General features: G+C 35.7%; 3 protein-coding genes across 3 annotated transcripts; all 3 read left to right on the forward strand.

The window, feature by feature from the left end:
- The first annotated feature begins 5541 nt into the window (after window positions 1–5541).
- On the forward strand, window positions 5542–6780 carry LOC114732656 (uncharacterized). Its single transcript, XM_028920327.1, has one exon. The coding sequence runs from the start codon at window positions 5542–5544 to the stop codon at window positions 6778–6780; it is 1239 nt and encodes a 412-aa protein (XP_028776160.1).
- On the forward strand, window positions 6777–8705 carry LOC114733533 (uncharacterized). The gene has a single exon (XM_028921335.1). It carries the CDS (start codon window positions 6777–6779, stop codon window positions 8703–8705), a length of 1929 nt encoding a protein of 642 aa, XP_028777168.1.
- Window positions 8706–10086: 1381 nt separating this feature from the next.
- LOC114734407 (uncharacterized) lies at window positions 10087–10434 on the forward strand. Its single transcript, XM_028922348.1, has one exon. It carries the CDS (start codon window positions 10087–10089, stop codon window positions 10432–10434), a length of 348 nt encoding a protein of 115 aa, XP_028778181.1.
- The last annotated feature ends 15305 nt before the right edge of the window (window positions 10435–25739 follow it).

Raw genomic sequence — 25739 nt, forward strand, 5'->3', positions numbered from 1 at the left:
TCATGTTCCTCTTCACAGTGTTGGAAGCGTTGTTATTGATAAGTATGAGAACATTGAGATTGCTAAATCTTGTTTGAGTGCAATTATTGATGACAAATGTGAGAATGATCATTGCCTTGAGAACCAATTGCATGATAATTCCTTTGAGTTAGTAGCTTCTAGTGTTGTTGAGAAAGACTCTGAAATTTTGATTGACAAAATTATGCATGTAGATGAGTCTTTTCAACAAGTTTTGTCTTGTGATTTGCCTCCTGATTTAGTTAGCTGTGTCAATAGTAGTATTCTGCATGAATCTTCTTCTGCTTTCATGTTTTTACCTCCCAGCTCTTGTGAATGTGATAGTGATGTGCTGTACTCCAATAACTGTCAATTGGATTCTTCAGTTTCCACGTCACATGAACCTAAATGTTTTGAAACTTTAAATGATTGTTTGACTCCTACTGATGGGAGTATCATTGACTTTCTTGGATGCTGTAGCTACTTGAAGAGCCTAGATCATAAAATGTCTTTACTTTATTTGAAATCTCTCGAAGTCTATATTGTTAGATTTGGTACTGCTGCTAGGTTGTTTTCTGTGCAGGCACATAATTGGAAGGGATCTCCTCGACACCAAACTCCACCATATGCTCTTGGACCTCTTTCAATTGACCCTGAACCACCACCAAGAAAGTGCAATCATCAAGAGCAATCCTTTTTGCTAAGTTTCATGTTTCTCATTATTGATGAGAATTTCTCTTTTAAGAGTCTAAGGCGCTTTAAGCACAAGGTTGTCTCTTTCCTCACTTATTTTCTCTTAACTTTGCATTGATTAACTGTGCTTAACTGAATTATTGAAGAGGATAAGTGTGGGGGAGCTATTCTAGTAGAAAAGTAACCTTGTTTTTGTTTACTCCCTTATTGATCCTCTTTTTCTCTTGTCATTACCTTGTCCTTGGATTTTGCATTGAGGACAATGCAAAATTTAAGTGTGGGGGAGAGATTGTTGTTGAGTTGTTGAGCTGTTTTTGAAAAAAAAAAAATTTCCTTTGGATTTGCTTCTGTTTCATAAGTATTGCTGCTATAATTGCTCTCTTCTCTGCCTTATTGGTTGATTTCTGAATTGCATCGCATGATTTGAGAGTGATTTTGCTTGGGAATTTTGCTGCTAGTTTCTATGTCCTTTTTCTTTCATTCGCCTCAGTGTTCTGCACTGCTGTATGGGCGAGTTGCTGTTCTCTCTGTTGCTGACTTGACTTTTGTAATCCTTGGGCATCTCTTTTAAAATCCTTTTGCACAATGCTTGTGAATATTGCTCGGCTGAGTTTGATTGCATTTGATTTGAGTGATTTCTGTTCTTAGTTGATTAGCATAGTAGAATGCCTTTAGTGCAGTGTTATTAACCTTGTTTCATAGCTTGATCATTAAGGAGGAAACATCTTGGAGAAAGCCTTGATGGAAGGATTGTTCCATATATTTTCTCATCTTGTGTGATTTTCACCTAGTTTTGGTTAACCTCTAGAACTTGTCTAGATTCTTTTTCAAAACTGCATTAATACCTAGATTTGTGAAGATAATAGGGGCATTCATTTCTAAACCTTTACCCAAACACAAACCACTTCATTTAACCTTTGTTCACCCCTTTGAGCCTTCACTTTCATTCCATTCATTTTTTTTAACAAGTGTTTTGCATGAGTTAAATTTGGTTTTTCATTTTGAAAAGTACATCATTAAAGTCTATATCTTTGCCTTCTTGGGTTTGGATGCCAAAAAAAAAAAAAGGAAATAGAAAAAGGCAAGAAAGAGAAGAAAATGTTTAGAAAAAGCCAAAGAAAGAAAGTTATTAAAAAAAAAAAAAACAAGAGAGAATAAGTTGCAACAAAAGAATAAATTTGAAATAAGGCATTCAATGGTGGTTTGAAGAGCAAGGATCTCTATCTCAAAAGTTTAAAATATGCACTTTGGTGTTCTTTCATGATCGTACTTTAGCTCACTTTGAGTTGATACTTTATTACTCATGCATTTCATTTGTTAGTCCATTTTATTCATTTGGCCATAGTTTCCAACATTACAACCCTTCAAGTCCCCTTGATCATGAATCTAAGGTATGCTAGTGGTGGAGATATTAGAATTTCTACAAGCTTATGGTAGGTGCTAATCTAGGTGGATTGAGTGAAATTTTTCCCATTTGAGAGATGAGTGAAACACTTGTACCATATGTGAGCTCTATTATGTTTCTCTTCTTTTATCCTGCTATGTTTCTTGTGTTAATTTCTTTGCACTAAAGTATTCTATGATTGTTGATTAATTAAGAATAAAGGTTACTTGAGTTAATTGCACATTCATGCTTAGTTAATTTTATGGTTGCGTGCATTGAGTCTCTCTATTGAATTCTTCTTTAATGAAGTTTTGCCCAGGAGTGCAAAAGGCTAAGTGTGGGGGAGTTGACAAACTCAATTATTTTTATATATTTTGGTATCTTTTATATGAGTTTTGTCAGCTTAATTGGTCCATTTTTGCCTTAATTGATTTAATTTATTTTATTTTGAATTATTATTTTATAGGGGCAAAATTGTCATATTTTGGTTTAATTGTGACTAATTGATTTTGAGGACAATTAATGCTACCTTATCTTTGAATTTTTGCTTGCAGGTTTTTGGAAGATTTTGAAAATTAAAAAAAAAAATAAAAAAAAAAAAAGAAAAAAATAAAATAATAAAAGGGGGGAGCAAAACGCTGCGTTTTGCTCCACCCCTAATATCTAATATAACCATCTTCATATTGGACCGGAGCGAACACACAAAGCGGGCTGGAGGAGAACACACAGACGGCGGCTGGACCAGGCGCGAGTGAGAGAGTGAGGAGTCGACGGCGAAACCATCCATCTCTTCTTCCTTTGACCGAAATCCGTCATCATCATCGACTTCGTCTTCTTCCTTTCTCAGCGCGACCACAGCGAAACAGAGGCGGGCAACACACACGACGCTGAAGCGAGCTGGACGGCGGCTGGGAGAGGGAGAAAACGGAGTGACGGCAGACGCAGACCAGGGGAGCTGACGGTTTTCTACACTCTTCCTTCGATATCCTCCATGGAAGTTTGCAATAGAGAATTGCTGGTGGCGTCGAATCTCATGGCAAACCGAGGCTAGCTTCACAATTCTCTAATTCAACAATAATGGCAGGAGCTTAGATCATCAAAGGGGAGTCTTAGTTGCTTTAATTTCCTACTCAATAATTGTTTAACAATTCCTAGGTCTTAGGATAGTTTTTCTGATTATTGGGATAATTGTATTGCTTAATCTGTTTATTATTTGGGGATTATTGTGGCTGAATTATTGCTTAGTATTTGACATTGGGCTGTTTACAGTTTTGATCTCAATTATAATGTTGTGGTTATGACATTTGTATTGATTTTGGAATTAATATATTGTGATTTTCTAAGGTGGCTTAGAATTTTGGATCATATAGTCTCTTGCTAGCTTTAATTCTGTTATTTTGGATTTAAGAGTTCTAATTAAGCATTGGTTTTTGGCATCCTTAATCCCATTTTACTATTCTGGTTGCAGTTAGTAAGTTGGGATTTTAGGAAAATATTTTGTGGCAACTCGAGGTGGCTCGGTTGTTGGATCAAAAGCTTAATTATAATTCTTAATTCATTGTTTTTAACTCCCACATCTTTTAGAGTGATGATTGCCTGCATTGTTGAATTGGAGGATTGATTTTTATCAGTGTTATTTGTGTGTCTCATTTTCATTTCTTTAATCTCCATTCATTTTAATCACTTTTATATAAAAACAAAAAAAAAAGTATTTTAATTTCGATTTGATTCGTAGTATTTAATTAACAGCTTTTCAAAATCAAAAATCTCTTTTTATAGTTTAGGTTACTTGCACTCATTTACTAGGGTTTAATTTCGTTTTCGGCTCCTTAAAGTGAAACGACCCGAGTTTTGCACTATATTGCATTAATTCGGTTAATTTTTGGAGTAACCCCAAAGCGACAATCAAAGGGAAGTTCAACTTCACATTTGCATATCAGTCAAAAAAAAAATCCTCATTTCATTTTAATTATTTCATTTTTTGTCTTATTTGCATATCTTGCATTGCATTTTGCATCTTTACATTAATCTTCATTCATTTTCGCACATTGCTGTTCTGAATTTCTTTGTGTATGACCAGAGATAAAGAAATCTTACTTGACGATCCTGAGTTTGACATACCTTTGAAACAACTTAAAAGGAAAAATAAGAAAAAGGGTCAAAAGAGTGATAGGGAACTTCTTTTAGAGCAGCACATTCCTAGTACACCTAACCACATTTTAGACATGGCTAATCGTATTGAGAATGGGGGTAATGGTGAAAATAGTGGAAATGGAAATAGGGGCAATAGGGACAATAATGGTCATGGGGAAAATAATGGGCCTAGGAATAATGGTGAAGATCAGAGGAGTCTTAGAGAAATAAACAACTCTACCGTGAATTTTGATCCTCATGGTTTTTACAATTTTAATGCCAATTTTGAAATTAAAGGAAATTTGATTAATGCTTTGCCTAAATTTTTTGGCCTTTCAGGAGATGACCCCTACGGACACATTGAGACCATGATGATGGTGTGTTCCACCATGAAGCCCCAAGGTGCCGATGTCGAGGAAGTTTTGAGGAGAACCTTTCATTTCACCATGGAAGGAAAAGCTAAAGAATGGTTAAGAACACTTCCTCAACACTACACTACACTCACGTGGGAGCAACTCAAGACAGCATTTCTTGAAAAGTTCTTTCCTGCATCCCGGTCTTCTAAGCTTAAGAAAGCTATTTTTGGTGCACAACAAGATGAAGGAGAATCGTTTTATGAATATTGGACCAGGTTTCTCACCATGATGGCTCGTTGCCCTAATCATCAGATTTCCAAATCTAATTTGGTTCAGTATTTCTATGAGGGTCTTTTGCCACTTCATCAGAGAACTATTAATGCTGCTACTAATGGTTCGATACTCGATCTCACTCCTCAAGGTGCCTGGGACTTATTTGAGAAAACTACTACAAATGATCAACAGTATGGCACTAGAGACAGACAATTTGTGAAGGAGGTAGCTTCATCTTCTTCTACTGATGAATTGAAATTATTTATGGAAAAAATTGATAGAAGACTAGAGAGGCTAGAAAATGATAGGGGCCCAAAACAATGTAATGCCATGGGTACTTCTCAAGCCTTGGTAGCCCCAAGTTGTGAATTCTGTGCTTCCCCTATGCATCTTAGCAGTGTTTGCCCATCCAGAATAGAGGAAGTTTCTGCAATGTATCAAGGTCGCACTAACAATCAGAAATGGGACCCATATTCCAACACATATAATGAGGTGTGGAGAGACAACCCTAGATTTAGTTGGAGGAATAATGAGGCTAGAGGACAGAATCAATTTTCACAAGGCAATATTGGATCTGGTATTCCTTCTAACTAGTTTCAAGACACCTCAAGAATGGTTATTCCACTCCAGGATAATTCACTCTCTCAACCAAAGAGTGATGAGACCAGCCAACTTTTGAAGAGTATGTCTGCTTAGCTTAATAATATGGATAACCGATTAAGGGAAGATAAAGCCTTGAATGACAGCCAATTCTCCTCCATTGCTTCGATTCTCCAAAAGATGCAGGGTGATAAGGTGAATGATAGTGCTCAATTGACAAACCTTTGTAAAAGGTTTGAGGCATTGGAAATGAAGAATAACACTTTGACATCTCACGTGACTCAAGTTTCCAATACTGTGAGCGATTTGCAAGCCAAGAATGGGGGTGGACTACCCTCAAATACTGTGATCAATCCCAAATCCCTTAATGCCATCAATCTGAGAAGTGGGAGGGTGGTCAAATTCTCTAATGAGGATGACGAAGAAGTTGATGAGGAAATTGAATGTGACAGCCCTCCGTCAACTCCCATAAAGCTGAAGCACTTTGAAAGCACTAAGAAGAAAGAACTGATCGACAATGATGCTGAAATTACTCAAGATGGAGCAAGGTCTACTGATGGGCCAGGATCTCAAGTGGCAAGTCAACCACTTCTGGAAGATATCAATGAAAAAGCTCCAACCACACATGAGAAAAGCGAATCAACTATGCAAGGGGCCTTAACGCCAAAAGGTAAAGAGGTAAAGATTTCTGACATTCCCTTTCCTAATGCTTACTTTAGAGGTAAGAAACTGCATGATGAACAAACTCAAAAGGAAATGATTGAATTCTTTAGTAAGCTAGAAGTAAATATGCCTTTTTTGAACATGATTAAAAGCATGCCTGCATATTGTAAGTTTCTAAAGGATTTGTGCACTCACAAGAGAAAGTTTAGGCCTAATGAAAGAGTTCAACTGAGCTCTAATGTGTCAGCTATCTTTAAGCCTCAACTTCCCATAAAGTGCCAAGATCCAGGTGCCTATACCATTCCCTGTACCATTGGACCAGTGAACATAGCCGCTGCACTGCTAGATTTAGGGGCCGCAATTAATGTAATGCCTAAATCTGTTTACATCGCCCTAGGAATCAAAGCAGTCAAACCCACCAGTGTTATGTTACAATTAGCTGATAGGTCCATTAGGCACCCTGATGGTATCTTAGAGGACATATTGGTTAAAGTGAAAGACCTCGTTTTCCCAGCTGATTTCTATGTCCTAGATGTGTCTAATGAGTTAGCTAGTGAATCCACTCTCATCCTAGGTAGGCCCTTCCTTAGAACAGCAAATACCATTATCGATATGAAAGAAGGTGCCATACCATGGAGGTTGGGAATCATAAGATATGCTTTAACATGTATGAAGCCATGAAACACCCATATGAGGATTACTCTTTGTTAGGTGTTAATGCTATTGATTTGGCTATTGAAGAGGCAAGGGATGATTTTGAATTGAATTTGCATGATGATAACTACTTGCCTATGCCTGTTGAACATGATTCTTCTGAGCTTGATGATGCCATGTCTGCTTATGATGAGTATTTCTCCTCCTCTCTTCCTTCTATATACTCTCTTTCTGATACTTGTGATAGCGACATGATATATTCTGATTTTGAGATTAGCAGTACCCTCTCCACTTCACAGGTTTATACCTTTTCTCTCTGTGATACTGACTCTGCTTTTGCAAGTGACCTTAGTTTGGGAAAGGATTTGCTCCTTGAATGTGCAGATACTTTTATGGAATCTGAGATTGTAGCTGAAAGTGATAATGTTGGCTCAACAGAGAGGCCAATTCCATCTAGTTCCCCTACTCATGTCTTTGATCAGCAACCAAGGCAATCTTTACCTGAGGATAAAGGGCATTATGAGAACACTTCACTTGCACTTTCTAATCACTCTATTATTTCTCCTCATACTTTGAAATACTTGCAAGATCTTGTTTCTAGTTGTGATGCAGGTGTGAAGGATGAAAATCCCAAGTTTGTTGGTGCTATAGGTCAACCTGAAGTTGACTCAACACTTGGGAAGGCCAATGAGCAAAAGGTAGATTCAAGGGAGCTGAATCTAAGCTACCTAGTTGAGGCTACAAAAGGGAGTTCTCTTTGTTCTCTTAAACTCCCTAAGTTAATCCCTTCTATTGTTCAACCCCCGACCCTTGAACTGAAGTCTCTACCTTCTAATCTTAAATATGCATTTCTTGAGCATGATGAACACTTGCCTGTGATTATTTCAAATGCTTTATCCGCTGATGAAGAGGCTAAGTTGCTTTGTGTGCTTAGGAAAAACAGAGAGGCGATTGGGTGGACATTAGCTGATATTCCTGGGATCAGTCCAACTGTTTGTACCCATAGGATACTACTTACTGAGGACTCCAAACCTGTTAGACAGCCCCAGAGGCGTCTTAACCCATTGATCCTAGATGTTGTGAGAAAAGAAGTCACCAAACTTTTGAGTGCAGGGATCATATATCCTATTTCTGATAGTGAGTGGGTTAGTCCGGTTCAGGTAGTACCTAAGAAGAGTGGGTTGACTGTAGTTAAAAATGACAATGATGAGTTAATCCCCACTAGGGTTCAAAATTCGTGGCGGGTATGCATTGATTATAGGAGGCTTAATGAAGCCACTAGGAAGGACCATTTCCCGTTGCCTTTTATTGATCAGATGTTAGAGAGATTAGCGGGAAAGAGTCATTACTGCTTCTTAGATGGGTTCTCTGGATACTTTCAAATCCCTATAGCTCCTGAGGATCAAGAGAAGACCACTTTCACCTGCCCGTTTGGTACTTTTGCTTATAGGAGGATGCCTTTTGGTCTTTGTAATGCTCCTGGTACTTTTCAGCGCTGCATGATGTCTATATTTTATGATTTTCTTGAGCATTGCATGGATGTTTTTATGGATGATTTTACAGTCTATGGTGAGTCATTTGATGCTTGCTTATCTAGTCTTGATCAGATCTTAGCTCGATGCATTGAGAAGAAGCTTGTTTTGAACTATGAGAAATGTCATTTCATGGTAACTCAAGGTATCGTGCTAGGACATGTGATTTCTAAGAATGGTATTCAGGTTGACAAGGCAAAAGTTGAGGTTATTTCTTCCTTGCCCTACCCTTCTTCACTTAAGGACTTAAGATCCTTTTTGGGGCATGTTGGTTTTTATCGCAGATTCATAAAAGATTTTAGCAAAATATCTTTGCCTTTGTCAAAGCTTCTTCAAAAAGATGTTGACTTTGTTTTTGATGATAACTGTAAGCATGCATTTGATGAACTGAGACATAGACTGATTACCCTCCTATTCTGACTGCCCCTAACTGGGAACTTGCCTTTGAACTGTCTTGTGATGCTTCTAATGGTGCTGTTGGAGCAATGCTTGGCCAAAGAGATGGTAAGGTCTCTAAGGTCATTGCTTATGCATCAAAAACTTTGGATGCTGCTCAGTGTAATTATACAACCACTGAGAAAGAGTTGTTTGCCATTGTGTTTGCTTTGGATAAATTTAGGCCTATTTGATCAACTCTAAGGTTGTAGTGTTCACAGATCATGCAGCTGTTCGGTATTTGTTTAAAAAGCCACAATCTAAGCCTCGGCTGCTCCGCTGGGCTCCCTTATGCACTTATGCAAGAATTCAATATTGAGATCAAGGATCGAGCCGGAGCAGAGAATCATGTTGCAGATCATCTCAGTCGACTTCCTAGTGATACAAGGGGAGTAGATGATTCTAATTTAGTTTGTGATGATTTTCCTGATGTTGCTCTATGTGCTGTGGGTTTGAAAGAACCCTGGTTTGCTGACTTGGTTAATTATTTGGTATTAGGATTGATTCCTGATTATTTGTCTCCATTTCAGGTGAAGAAGCTCAAGAGAGAAGCCCAGTACTATGTATGGGATGAACCACACCTGTGGAGAATCTGCAATGACCAGATCATTAGAAAATGTGTACCAGAGACAGAATTTCAATCCATCCTCTCTGCCTGCCATTCATTGAGTTGTGGGGGACACTTTAGCGCTAAAAAGACCTCTAGGAAAGTATTAGATGCTGGATTTTACTGGCCAACTTTGTTTAAGGATGCTTATTTGTATTGTAAGGCATGTGATAAATGCCAGAGGTTTGGGGGGCTAGGTAAAAGGCATGAAATGCCACAGCACCATATGTTATTCTGTGAGGTATTTGATGTTTGGGGAATTGATTTTATGGGTCCCTTTCCACCGTCTGCAGGTTTTAATTACATCTTGTTAGCAGTAGATTACTTATCTAGGTGGGTAGAGGCCATCCCTACTAGGAAAGATGACGGCCAAACGGTCTCCAAGTTTCTTAAGTCTATCTTTTGTAGATTTGGGGTACCAAGGGCTATAATAAGTGACAGAGGTACCCATTTTTGCAACCGGATTATCGACAGTTTGCTTGCAAAGTTTGGGGTTACCCACAAAACATCCACTGCTTATCATCCACAGACAAATGGGCAAGCAGAAGTTTCTAATAGAGAAATCAAGCAGATCTTAGAAAAGATAGTGAAGCCTTCGAGAAAGGATTGGAGCTTGAGGTTGGAAGAAGCACTCTGGGCATATAGAACTGCCTTCAAAACACCGATAGGAATGTCCCCATACCGGCTTGTTTATGGGAAAGCATGTCATATTCCGGTTGAACTGGAGCATAAGACCTATGGGCAGTGAAGATGTGCAATATGGACCTAGAGGAATCTGGTCTGGAAAGGAAGTTGCAGTTACAGGAACTAGAAGAGATGCGGTTGGACGCTTATGAGAGTTCCCGCATATATAAAGAGAAAACCAAGCAGATTCATGACCAGAAGATACTGCGAAAGCACTTTCAAGCTGGTGACCAAGTACTACTTTTCAAAGCCCGATTTGCACTCAAACCAGGAAAGTTTAAAACCCGTTGGGATGGGCCATACAGAGTCACCAAAGTGCATGACTTCGGGACGGTAGAGCTACTTGATGAGGCTAGTGGATCAGAATTCAAAGTCAACGGACACCTTCTCAAGCTCTACCACGACAGTACAAAACCTCCATGAGGCCAGGTTGTCCCTTTCCTCTCTCTATCTCTCATATCATGCATATGTCTGCCTGTGAAATGTTTTGAACATGAATGTTTGAGATAAGTGTGGGGGGAGGGCCATTCCAGTAGTAGTAGTTAGGATTAGTTTTTTTTTCTTCCTTTCCCCTTCTTGTTAGTTAATAAATGCTCCAAGCTTTCTGCCTTATCCACTCAACACTTAGTCTTTACATGGGAGTCTGGTAAGGATAGTGTGTTTTGAAATACATTGAGGACAATGTATTGGCTAAGTGTGGGGGAGGACCTCCATGTTCTACATTTGTGAGCCTTTCTATTTCACATTGAAATTCTTTGATTGATTGAGCCCTACTAATTTTGCCATTAGTATTGGTGATTCTGTTGCTCACTATGCCCCGTACTTTGACTATTGCTACTCTGTTTTGAAAAAAAAAACAGAGAGACTTTCACTAGTTTAATTTTGAGTTATGCTTGTTCATGATTGAATATAATGCTTTGATTTATGATACTCCTATAGCTAATAATTTGAGTAGTTTGATTAATGCTTTGTGATTAGTTTAGTGTCTAATTAGCCAATGTGAGTGAACATGAGAGAATAAACCTTGTTGGAAGATTTTTGGGCCTAATTTCCTTTCTTTGTGTGTGATTATCAACTTAATTTTTCATTCTGCAGAACTTGTTTCAACTCTTAGTCTAATTACATAGTGATTATATGATAAAAGTGATTGAGGCATTCATATTTATAACCCTATTATCCCAAACACAAACCTCTATCATTTTTATCCATTGCATACCCCTTTTGAGCCTTCACTTTCTTTTTATTCTCGTTTTTGACAAGCGACAATGCATGTACATCTCAATTGCATTCTCAAAGCATCTTAACATACTCATGACTTGTCACATCATAGAATGTTGCTACTATCTTTCATAATGTGTTTGAATGCCAATTTCAAAAAAAAAAAAGAGAGGAGTGAAAAAAAAAAGTTGAATATGAAAACAAAAAACAAAAAAATAGAAAAAGAATAGAAAAGTAAAAAAAAAAAGTATGGGAAATAAGGCATTCCTTTGGATTCTGTGAAGTAGCAAAAGTAGCTCTGTTAGACATGATTTTATGGAATATCTAGTGGTATTTAAGATGCTTATCATTCATATGTGCATGCATAGTTCTTGTCATTTTTCTCATTCATTCCATGTGGCCTAATTCCATCATTACAACCCTTTAAAGTCCTCATGATTTATTGTATAATTGTGGTAGTAATTGAGACAGTAGAGTTGTTACAAGCCTATGATAGAGTGTGAATTAAGTAGATTTGAGTGAAAATTACCCCAATGAGGTGACATGAGTGAAACACTATTATCCTTGAGAGCTTTCTCTCATTTATTCACTTTCAAGGTTGATTACATACTTGACTAATCCTTTGCATTAGTTTTAACTATGAATTTTGCTAGTTTGTTGGATGTCATTGATTGGGCTATTATACTCTTTCCATGAATTTGTATAACTCTTTAATTGGTCTTGGTGTTAGTCTTAGTTTTTCATGAAATTGATTGTTTTGCCCAGGAGTGCAAAAGTTCAAGTGTGGGGGAGTTGATAAATCCTGATTTTAATATATTGTTTGATATCTTTTTAGAGATATTTATCAATTAAAGTGGGATAAATTGCATTGATTGTAGATATTTTGAATCAAATATTGATTGCATGAAATTAGAGATTTAATAGGAGATCTTATCATATTTTTATCTCTTTTTAAATAATTGATTTTGGATTTGATGATAATATCTCAATTTATCTTTTGCAGGCCTTAAAAAAATAAGGAAATAAAGATAATGAGAAAACTGAAAGGAAGGAAATAAAAAAATACAAAAAAAGGAAAATTGGAGACACAGCTTGGATGGCATCAGATTATGATATTATCTGTATTTTTATGGATTCAAAAAGAGGATACAGAAATTATCCACACGCCTATCCTTCAGATTTGATTTGGATATATATTATATCTCCTCCTTCACGCAGGTATCACAGCCGCCCCCCCTATTCCATTCCTATATATACCACCGTACACACACTCATATTCACACGCCTCACACCACCGACTCGTAGTCATCAAAGCCTTCAGATTCTCTCACGCCTCATACCCGCTCCACACATATACACCAGTTCTCACGCAATCACAAGCGGCGCACCCATTCAGTTCTCATATTCCCCCTTCGGCCAAAGACGCACTTCACCCATAGTGGCGCGTTGTCCACCTATTCCACAGGCTTCATTATCATCATCCATCTCTTCCATAACTATCATCATCACCGTCGGCCCCTATTATTTGTATTCTTCTACAAATAATCTTCACACCCACTTTCTCACCAAAGCCTCCATGAATTCTCATTGCTTCAAAAATATTGTGGATTCTTTTAGAGCTATGAGAGGCTAATTTTCTTGTGCTTCTTGGAGATGGAGGAGTAGCTTGAGCTTGGAGCTTCAACTAGGGGAGTATTCAGTTTTCCAATTAATTTTCTCTTGGACTTCATTAGATTTTTCATGTGTTAGGAATGTTTTCATTTGATTTGGAGACTGAGATTATGCGTTATAATTTCTGTTAATTGGATTTTTGCAATTTAATTTGAGTTGTATTACTTGGGATTTGAATTCATATATATTTCCTTTGCATTCATTAAAATTATCTTATCTGGCGCGTTGTTAGATTTTATGATTGAGATGTATTGCAATTGAGTGTCTCCGTGAGCATTCTTTGAGAGGGAAACAAGTTTTATTAACTCAATTTAAATTGCACATCAAGTGATTTTTAAAAGTAACTTAATAACTTGATTACTATCTAGCGTTTAGGGTAGTTAAGTGTTGAGTTTACTTGACCCAAACTGTGTTTCGGATTGTTTTTCTTAACTTGGTGAATTATTTTACTCCCATATCTTTTATTAAGCAAGGATAGCTACATTCTGTTTTCAAGAAGCATTCTCATTACTGATTTTCTAAAATTCAAATTTGCATTTTTCATTCTTTCTTTATTAAAAATACCCAAAAAAAATAGTTTAGATTTATTTCTTATTTTCATAATTAGTTTTATTAATTGAAAAATCCTTTTTCAAGCCCCCTTTTTATTCTTTGTCACTTAGTTAATTTAGGAATTAATAAAAGGCTCCTCAAGAGACACGGCCCGAGTTGTGCCTTACTGCATAATTTGGTTTTATTTTTTATTTAACCCAAGGCGACTAAAAAGGTTCAAATCAGAGAGTCGATCCATGTTTATTTTGGGCCGTTGAAATGGTGAACAAAAGCTGTTATTGGTCATTGCATTTTTATTTCCATAATGCAGAGTAATTCTAAACCAAAAGCAGAGTGAAATTCTAATGCTCAAAAAAATTGTGTATGATTTTAGGTATTTTAATTTTATTTCCTATTTAAAATAGCAAAATGTGAATGAATTAATTGACTGACTCATCTCTCAAAATGTATTCACTTGAACATTATTTGCTATTTTTATGGGTGATAAAAAAATAGTTGCGTAAACAACGATGTCTTTTTACATAAACTTAAAAAATTAGCATTTTTTTTTTTTGCAAATTGAATTATAGTATGGAAGGCAAATGCATACCATATTTGGACAATCCTTCCAATATACTGTCTTTCTAGATGGAAACCTTGGATGATACCTCTATGAGCAAAGTCCAACAAGATTTGAAAGATTTCCCACGTGGAGATATACCAAAAGAGGAAGAACTAACTGAGTCTCATCTTGATCATGCATTGGTTGTTCTCCACCAGTATTTTCACCAAATACAAATTTCATCTCAGGAGCATTTTTTATGGATAGATGTTGCAATTGTACAAACCTTTGAGCTAAAAATACTCGGCATACAGATTCTAATTTGAAGCAATCATTAATAGACAAAATTTTTAATTTTGGGAATCTCAATTTCTCCCATGCATCACCACCACAGTCTGATCCTTCTATTACATGCTTCAATTCACTACAACTTTCTATGCAGAGTTTCTGTAAGGATAACAAAGTGCATGCACCAGAGACAGGGAAGAGAGATGTCAACATTGAACAGCCAATAATTTCGAGAAGCTAAAGATTGCCTAAGTTGCAATTAGCAGGGAATATGTGGAGCAATTGAGGGCATTTGACTATACCTAATCTTTTCAGCTTTTCAAACAAGCTAAACAGAGAAGGACCACGATATAGGTGTTTAAGATTACCCATATCTTTTAGCCCTAACTCGTCCAATCTAGGGACAGTTGCATCTACATAAGGAGTAGTTTTGTCTGTAATGCATTCGACCTCTAAACACCTTTGAAGACCAAGTTTAGTTAACTCATTCACGCCTCCTACAGCTTGGATAATATTAGGAACAAAACTTTTGCTGACCCCCTTAAGCTTATAAAATTTAATTGCAGTTGCTCTTTGTGCAAGATCCTTGATTATTGCACCTATCATAGACATATTTAAGTGACCCAATTGAAAAGATCTTATGTTTTCATTATGAAGCAACAAGCTCCAGCCACACTCCCCAATTTCTAACTTATAAGTGGCGCATATAAGGTATTCATAGCAATTTGCATTTTTTGAGTGGGGAAAATGCAAGGAAACATACAACTCTTCCAACTATGAGCACCTTCCTATGACTTCATAACAACATTCATCTATTGTGCAACTTGACAGATCTAACAACTTCAACTTGTTTAATTTTTCAGTTCCATTAGGTAGTCTTCCAAATTTACAATATTTCAAGTCAAGAATTTCAAGTCTTGGAAGATGTCATGTAGATCCCAACCTTGCAATCGCAAAGTTCGAAGATTAAACAAGTGTTGTATTGATCAAGGTTGTAGTTCAATCCGATCCTGATATGCACTAAGCATAATAATCAACACCTTGAGTCCTTTAGTGCCTTCAAATGATGCGTATGAGATATCCAAGGGTTTTTTGGAATGTAACAACATAAACTCAAGCTTTGGAGCATCCAATTGAGAAGGAAATTGAAATAATTTATTGTTCTCATACCATGAAGATACAGCATAACAATTCTTCACCACTTCATCAGCAATTAATTAATTCAATTCTTTTCTACAATTTACCCTAATGGTATGATCCTCTTCAAATGCTTTCCACAATGCAAAATCACGAACCATATCATGCATTGTCACATACTCTTGAGCATTTGTGTTGAATTTTGAAGAAAGCAATAATGAGGAGTTAACGAGATAATTTATAATTGCTCTAACTTGGCTCCTTGCTGTTTCAAATGAGTCTACATCTTCACATAGGCCTAACCTCGCTCCATATATGAAAGGTCTTCAACAACAATATTATGATCTTTAGGAAACATTGCACACATTAACAACAACAACTCGGCTTCTTGGGTTGCCCAATTATCATAGCTTAGTTTAAGACAAGCAAAAGCATCCCTTACTCCTTTATTCACATTGTTTGGCCTCGCATTCCTCAACTGATACAACATCACTTTTATCTCATCAACTCCCTTTTCCTTCAGGCAAGTTCCCACAGCTACAATCACAATGGGTAGGCCCTTACATTCCATAGCAATTTCTCGTGCCGTATCTTCCTTAGCAGCATCATTGACATTAGCATGAGTTTGACACAAAGTCCAAGCTTCATCTTCTTTTAGCAAATCAAGTTGAATCCTCTTTTGGCATTCCATCAAGATATATACGTCAAGACTGTGTGTGGTTAGGACAACTTTGAAACTTCTTTGATGATTTCCCCCCAAGGGAATCCCTATGTCCTCAAGATTCAGCATGGCCCATAGATCATCCAATGTTATCAAAATTCGTTCTCCATCGTGTAATTGTAGTGCTATTCTTTTTGCCCTTCCCATTGTAGATTCTTCCTCCAATCTGAGACCCAACACATCAGCAATTTCACCTTGAATTTTTCTTATATTTGGGCTTTGAGAAATTGCAGTGAGCACAACTCGATTAAAAAGCTATGACTCCTTGGCTTTCTTTTCCACTACTCTCATCAAGGAGGTTTTCCCTAACCCTCACATGCCCCATGCCCTACTCATGGAGCTATCGTCAGCTTGCAATGCCTCCCACAGCTGATCAAAAGCTATTTGTGTAGAGTTGACGAACTTAAAGTTTTGAGAAGACGGAAATTCTATATTTGGAGAAATAGCAGGATGGGAAACTCGATTGAACTAACCACACTTTGTATTTAGATCAATCATCCTCTGTGTTATTTTAACCAACTTTTAGAGAGACAATATCTCCTCCATGTAGGACACCACCCTTGAAGGCAGCTATTGTTGGCCCTTAGCTCTTCCTCTAGTTTCTCTACCTCTGCTATGAGGGTCTTCACATCATTCTTCCACATGTTAACCTCGTCATCAATCCTTTCGGTCCTATTGACGACCTCTTGAACACGTTTTTGCACCCTCCCTTGCTTCAGTATCAGTTCCTCCTTTCTGATATCAATATTTCTGGTGATTTTGCCGACACAGAACAAATATTTCAGCTGCTGTAAAGTTGGATCCACCAAATACTCAGCAAGTTTTGCTGCTACCGACACTCCCACCTCTGCCATATAGTATTAATAGCAAGCTGAAGTAACAGTTATTCATGATCATCAAATGATTAACCCAAGATTTCATTTTGAAAATTGAAGCTTCTTAATTACATACTTCATCTTTCATGAAGGTAGCATCAAGATGTGAAAAGAATGACCAACGCAAAAGAATTGAAAGATATCATAGATAGATATTTATGTAAGGAAAAACAAATAGAACAGTGAGAAGGAAACATCTGAAATATTAAAGTGGGAAAAAATGACACAGTGGTCAGTTCAAAGTATGATAGTCCTCAAAGTATGAAATCAAAATCGAAAAACTTCAAGAAACCATGCGTTCCACTTAAAGTCCCTACTACTCGTTTTCCGGCTACCTTTAGACCAAATGTGAAAGTTAAAGTGAAAAAGCAATCTTATGATTTTCTTTTTGGAAACTTCAAAATTTTCATTTTGCATTAATGTATAAGGAAAAATAATTATATGTTATACTTCTCTGACTATTAATGTAAGACTTAATTAATTAATTTGAGTAGATCATGGATGTTAGTTAAGTTAGTTAATATGATATTTTTTTATAAATTTTCTTTGAAATAAAAATGTATTGGAAATTTATATATAAGTCCAAATTATAAAATTTAGTTACCAATAAATCCTATATTCTGCAAATTGTCACAACTCACAAGATGACATGCCCGTTGAAAGTGTTTAAATAAATTCAAGAGAGGGACATTGCTTCATACCCGTGAGAGATGAAGTTACACTTTCGGCCTGGGCTTGGAGATTTTGGAGAGTGATCACAAAAATGCACTGCGATGACCAGATCTTGTAAAATTTTTTAGAACTAGTCTCTTATGAAATTCATGCATAGTACAAGTGGTAGATGTACTCATTTTTTAACAAGTTCGTTCATTAGTTTGGTAAAAAAAAAAAAAGGCAAGTAAAATAAAATAAATCACTATTTAGAAAGTGTTTTGACTTGAATTGGTAGATGCAACTCTTTTTTAGTGTTCAACGTATCTTCACTGCTATGTAAATATCTTTTATTTTCTATATAGCTGAAAAAGTGTTGCACTTGCCAAGAATAAGGATTTTTTTCCCCAACACATGACCACGATAAGTTTTTTTTGGCCACTCAACCCGAGGATAAGTTGCACTTTGATCTTTAAATAAATTTCAAGTACCTTTAATTAATAGATATTTAATGAGGGATTTTAAGCAATTTTTGTGCTTTATTTAATAAATAAATGTAAAAGTGTTTGAAGAAAATTGAAAAAAAGTTCTTCAACAAAGGAAAAATTCATGTAAAACATGTAAAACTTAATGATTTGATTCTCTTTCTTTTCTTCAAGCATCATAAAAAATTTTTTAGAGATAATATAAAAATAGAATATGTGTGCTAGAAAAATCTTGAAATATTAACTTATTTAATGTAGAGCTATTTCACTTCCAAACTCAGGTCCGTACCGTTTCAAAATCAAAATTTTATTCCATGAAGAGCAATCTTTTTACTGCTTCATCTCCAAGTACGTAACAGCAAGCTGATGAAAGGTAAATTTGAAGATGTAGAATCTGAAAAATAAGAAAGGTCAATTGTTGTAACTTTATTGCCATGAGATGTAAGCTTTTTGCAGCTAATTTTAGACGCTAAAAGGAACTATGTACTGTTTTGAGTGGTATTTTCTATCAGATCTGTGCCATGCAAGTTGAAAGAAGAACAAGTAACAAATGCAATATCTGTAAGTGACAGCTCCAGAAAATGAAAGACTGACGACGGTTTGACTTTCATACCAGATAATTAAGCTTGCAAAATTCAGCTTGAGATGCTCGGCTTGCAAATTTTCAGAAACCAGATGAACAGAATTCCACTGCGATCACCAGACTTTTTATGGGCTTGATGAGTCGCCAACTTGGTTGGAAACCATACTGCTCGTTCTTTCTCTCTCTAAAATAGAAAGCAATTATCACAAAATGAAAAACTTAGAGGCAAAGAAAAAGAGATTTTCATATTCATATATCACATGAGAGAGCGGAGACTCCTAATGCAAAGAAAAGCCATTAAATAATTACTCCTTCCTATATACAACACATAATATTTTTATATAAAACATCATTATAATTTCTGAGGAATAATGCAACACCTAGCTTTCTAATACTCTTATAAAGTCATTTTAAGGGCTGTGAATCACTGAACGTCAGGTTTCCTACCTAGGAAAAGACAGGAAAATTTTTTTTTCCTTTAACATTAAAATCTGTTGATCTAATATTTCAAACCTTCAGAAGAACTGATGAGTGATCCATAAATCAACCCTGCTTCTAACTTAATCTATTAGCGCCTAAAATAATTTCATACTATACAATCTTATAATATTATATTAAAAATATAGCAATGTTCTTGGTTGACAGCACATACGCGTACCCGGCAGTGCTCTCCTCCTTATAGAGGATATAAAATAATATTTCCATAAAGCAAGTAAAGTTACTTGCCTATATAGCACATACAATAGTACAAATATTAATTTATCAAAATATTCTACCACATGTACAGAATATAACAGGCATCCTTACTCTTCAACCAGCTCACCTTCTTAAACAACATTCTTATCCTTCGAGCTACTGGCCTTCGCTATTTATCATAAATTGGAGGGTGAGATTCTAAAGAATCCCCATAGTAGTAATTTCCATCAAACAAATGTGCAGATTACACAAAGTATGCAAAACAAGCCAAAGTGGAATATAACCTTGCAAGCTAATGCAGTTAAGCATTTATGTGCAATGACAGATAGACAAGCTAAATAAATAATGCGCAAATAATTGGCAGATACTGCCCCATGTCTATCAGCTACACGTGATCACAGCTAAATAATCCATGCAAGGAATTAAGGATTACTTGTTCTCATGCTTTAAACAGCAATATAGCACAAACAGACATGCAGCAATCATACACAAGTTTAAGGTAGGAAAGAACTACTACTTAGTCTGCTTCCCTCCAAATCAAACCTTACCGTTCTCCTTTCTTTCTGCTTCTTGGTGGGCTTGAGCAGATATCAAACCTATAATATTCGTAAGGATAGATTAACACTTGATCCAACTGTAATTCATAAATTAAATAACTCACTTAACGTCCCAGATCTTCTTCAATTTCTACCCTTACTTAGTAGTTGGTCATCCTGGACAATTTTTCTTATTTAAACTATTCTCTTTGGAATGCTTCCTTACCTCAACCCGTAGTATTACCTTGCTTAATAACTGGCCAAAATAATATCTTCTTGTCTATTACATTTAAGGACAAATAATGAGCTTCCCATACTTAATCATTTTAATCTTATTGAAATTAAATCAATTAAACTCCAATCCTACTTCTACCAACTTGGCCTAGACGCATGTAGGAAGGCATATATTTTCATAATCTAAATACCTATAATATCTTTTATCCAATGCAAATTCCCATGAAAATAAAATATATAACTTCTCCATTTAAACCTGGAAATTTCCAGATTTAAAACAATACTTAAATCATCATATTAGATTCTAATACCATGCATTTTTCCCTGGAAGATAACCTTAGAACAACAAGCTCCTTGCAAACTTTCAGCTTCCAAAGGTCCAAATGCATAGGCCTTTAACGTCATAAATTCCTATAACTCTTTGAACATTTATTTAATTAACACAACAAAATTTTGTCCTTCCAATTAAAAGTTCCTAATAGCAACACTATCAACAATTCAAAGCATTAATCAGTGAGATATATACTGTTCTCAGCTTCCATATTTGAACTCCCACATGTAATACCTCATATGCACCCTTTTAATTCTTATACATAAACTACTATGTTAACGAAACATCTAATCCCTTTTATTCCCTTGAGCAACTTTAACCTCAAATCTGAAAAATGTTTCTATTCAACTCCTCGTTTAACATTCTAAAACAATTTCTTGGCATCAAGAAACATAGAACAGCAGCATCAAATTAGTTCCTAGCTCAAGCACATTTAAACCATCATCTTTGAATCCTTGGACCCACTTTTATTCATCTAAAAGAAGACCCACTCTTTATACAGCAACAGCTAAAATATATATTTATATTTATTTATCTTATATTATTTGAACATCTCGTTATTCTCCTTAATTTCCTTACAATTGAAACACTACCTATCCCTTTTTCTTAATTCCATAAAATTTCCAAATCAAGAACAATGTTTGAATTATCATTCTAAAGTGTCTACACTTAGTTGTACCATCTAAAATAATTTTTAACACTTAAAAGCATCCAACAGTATGCTTCACATTGGTACTTAGCTTCAAATTCCAGCCCATCAAATCATAATATGACGCGCGATCGCGCGCACACATATATATATTCTAACAGAGCCCCAAAATCCTCTTATATAAGCTTAATCCATGGCCCATACCAACATTTCTATTCTTCATTAATGTTTCGGGTAGCTAGGAAAATTTTTCTGGATTTCGTACAATGCAACCGAAGCATACACACACACACATGTTACCTCTTGTTAACTCCAAGAACTAATTCAAATCAGCCATGGCAACCTTGTGTGTCCATATATATATATATATATATATCTATGTATGTATGTATAAGCTTCAATTATCCCTTTTCATGTAAATCCCAGAATCACCATCACACATTTAACGCATCTAGGCGACTATAAATACGTATTGCTCCTCTTACTACTCAAAAATTTGTCAGCACCGAGAAGCAAATAAGAAATCTGATTTCCAAAACAAGTAAACCAGATTCAAACAACCAGAGAACAAGAAGTAACTCAACGCGCATCTCCATATTCATGTATTGCATGTGTCCTCTCTCCTAACACCACATATTCGATGCCTTGCAACCAGAAACATCATACTCTATTCGCAGAATCATAAAACAGAGACAACAGCAACATGCAAGCACAAAAACTACTTCCACACACTTCAATCTTGCCATAGAACATGAATTCACCGATCCTTCTCTCCTTTCCTTCACTTTCTCTCACTAGCCCATCACTATCTCTCTACAAGCACGGCCAACAACAGCACTTAACTAGAAAAATGAAGGCGGAATGAGACTCAAAAGGCTAACCTGAGTCTGAAACTCCGTTTGCATGCAAGAATCCGGCCACCGATCACCCACCTCCGTCACCTCCTTGTTGCTCTCGGTCTCTCCCTCTCTTTTCTCTTTTCTTGCAGCAGCCCGAATGAGGATGGGAGGAGTGAATCAGATGGTTTATAGAGAAGGCAGCACGTGTATAAGAAAATTTCTGGACCATTTTGCCCTCTATCACATTTATACTTCCAATTTTATGCTTCTCCTATTTTCTAACCGTAAAATATATCCAGAATTTATTCCACAATATCTGGCATGGAGTTATATTATCTATTAGCCTCTTTGATCCATAAATAACTTCTCTAAAAATTTCAGGTCAAAAGGCAACTCCTAACTATTTTTCCTGAATTTTCCAAGAGAATAGCACTTAATTCCAAAAATTAATCCTTAACCCATTTTATGGATTTTACACTTCAAATAACTTCTCTACTTCATAAAATAATTTTCCTAAAATTTTCAGACTAAATATAAATCTCTAAGTATTTTTCCATAATTTTTTGAGAAAATAAACCATTTGTCTCTTAAAATTATCTATTAAAATTATTTAATCCATTTTTGGCGAAATAACTTTTCCAAAATATCTCTAAACCCTGAAAATCAATATCCCATAATTTTCACCAATTTTATATGGCTATTAAATAATTTTAATGAATTTTCTCTTTTCTGCTCATCCTGAGTCAAAAAATTTAGGGTGTTACAAATAAATTTCATTTTTCATTAATTAAATTTATCTTATGCTATTTCTATTTCAATTTTTTTGGTTTAAATGGATTTTAGTGTCATATACAATATTATTGTTGCCTGTGGAATGATTGTGAATTGGTCTTTAATGTATTTAAATATGAATGTTTTGCATTTTAATTGAGGTCCATATATTCCCTCACATCATTTTGCACCTAGATTTAAATTTGAGAAAATTCATAAATTTCTTGGTAAAAATAATGATCTAGGTTGACTTTAAAGCTTAAACTACAAAATGTTTTTGGACCTAATTTAATTGCGGCACGTATTGTCAGTTTATCATCTTACCTTTTTTTTGTGTGGATACAATTACCTTACCTATTTACTAAAAAGCCTGTTTTAAAACCATTGAAAACTTCCCTTTTTATAGAATTTCGCAAACCAGTAACTGGTTTTTGTAGACATGGTAGCGATAGTTATGACTCACTACAAAAAAATTGACTTTTATCGTCACTGAAAGTTTTTAGCGGTGACTAAAAGTCGTTGCCATAGCAACCGTGGCTGAAAACTTTCAGTGGTGACTAAAAAGATTGCCGCTGAAAGTGTAACTTTTAGAAGTTTCGGCAGTAACATTTGTCGCTGCTAAAAAATCTTTTAGCGGTGACAAGAATATTGCCGCTGAAAGACACTTTTGACGACGACATTCTTGTTGCCGCTAAAAGACTTTTCAGAGACGATAAATGTCGCCGCTGAAAGTAATACCTAAGAAGAATTAGCTTTAGCAACGCCACGTCATCACCGTCGGCGCCACATCATCATCACCGCCAATGCCACATCATCACCACCGACGCCACGTCATCGTCATCGGCAATCACATCATCACTGCCAACCGCCACATCATCACTAGCCACCTCTATGTCATTGTCACATCACTCCTCCTCGCCACGTCATCGTCCAAATATTTTCACCTTAAATGTGTCTTCTTTAAGATTCGAACTCGTGACCACCTTCTTTCGTGTCTAATCTTCTTGCCGCTGAACCAGATTGAATTTGTTTATTAATATTGTAAAATAAAATATATATTATTATATTACACTTTTAGTGATGACAAAAAAAAGTCGGCGCTAAAAGTCCATTTTCAGCGGCGACACTTTTGTCGCCGCTGAAAGTCTTAGTTTCAGCAGCGAACTTTCAAAGGCAACAAAAAAAGTTGCCACTAAAATTCCACTTTCAGTGTCACCGCTGAAGGTCCACTTTCGGCGATGACACTTTTGTCGCTGCTGAAAGTCCTAATTTCAGTAGCGGACTTTCAGCGGCGACAAAAAAAGTCGCAGCTGAAGGTCCACTTTCAACAACGAACTTTCAGCGGCGACAAAAAAAGTCGCCTCTAAAAATCTTAATTTCAGCGGTGACTTTTTGGTGTCGCTGCTGAAAGTCCACTTTCAGCGGCGACTTTTTTTCTCGCCGCCGAAAGTTGTTGCCTAAAGTCTATTTTTTTGTAGTGACTTATGGTAAGATATACACTCTCCAAACATAATTTTAACAATTCAGATTTAATTTCAATAAAAAATTATTTTTCAAAAAACTAACCATTAAAATATTTTTATTTTAGATTATATATGTTAAAATAATGTTTTAAAAAACTTTAAAATAAAAAAATTAAATCTAAATGATTCAATTAGATGCAAACAATCCTTTAGGTCCTCCTTTTCAGTTTTTCATCTGTCCAACTCATTTTCAACGGGTCAAGAAATTTAGGGGATCACAATTTTAATTATAAATTTTTTCAGTCATTTCTTTATTGGGTTATCAACTCTTCCTCTATCAAACAATTTACTTAGCTTAACAACCGCGGATACAATACTAATGAGATTATCTTGAAGGACATCATCTTTCTTTATCAATGGTCCTCTCTCAGTTTGATGTAGTAATAGTTCATGCTTTGTGCTCTGTATGATCTAAATTTTCTCATTTTTTATTTGACTTCAGTTCTGTCTTTGTCAAGATATTATCTTTTCTCTTTAATATTATTTGATTCCTTTTCCAAATAAAAAAACAAAAGAAAACTCTAGTCATTCCTCGTGAGAGGACCGAAGTTTCCATCTTATCTTCTTTGAGACCGAAAGCGTGCAGCCATTATTTTTTTAGATGAACTAAGGTATCCCCAAGTCATATTAGACTTGAGACTAATCTCTTTCATGCCTGAAGCGATTAAAATATAGCCCTCCCAACAAATGCACTTCCCAAATTTAAACTTGTATTCTCTTTCTTAGAATGGTGAGGACGCTACCACCTCAACCAACAGCTTATTAGTATCGTGTGGCCATTATTACGGTGATACAAGATGTGCAATTCTCTTCTCATTGGACAGCGACCAACCTATATTATTAAAAAAAATAATTGTATTTTTCTATTTTTTTTATTTATGAGCACAAATAAATATAAACAATAAAATTAAAAATCAATTTAGATAAGATATATACTCATTTACTTTGCATGGATTTTTCTTGAAGGGTTCGCTTAGGTGATTGCTTTTAGAATTATTCTAAGTAATTTCTAATTATTCTTAAAATCATTTTTTATCATAACGAATTTTAAAATCACCTTTATAAATTTAAAATAACATTCCTAATCAATTTTGAAAACCAAAGTTGTGACTTCCTAGAAAAATACCAATTGTTATAAATCATAATTCAATAAAAATCGATTTTATAAATTAATTTTATCAACAATCTATTATTCTCGTCGTTAACCCTTACCTATACTAAATCAAAGGAAAATGCACCTAAAATCATTAAATCCAAATTGGAAAAGTTAAAAAAAAAAAAAACGGTGCCAACTAATTATTGTTGGTTTCCTTTGTCTTTTGTGACCCCAAAATACGCAATACGTAGTTGATTAAGAAATTGGGAGAGAGTCTTTTGGAAGTTGTGGACCACATATTTAGCGCGTGTCTGGAATACCGTCTGGGAGA

Source organism: Neltuma alba, unplaced genomic scaffold (genome assembly GCF_004799145.2).
Source record: "Neltuma alba isolate B1F8T4 unplaced genomic scaffold, ASM479914v2 tig00000105_pilon, whole genome shotgun sequence".
Taxonomy (NCBI): Eukaryota; Viridiplantae; Streptophyta; class Magnoliopsida; order Fabales; family Fabaceae; genus Neltuma; species Neltuma alba.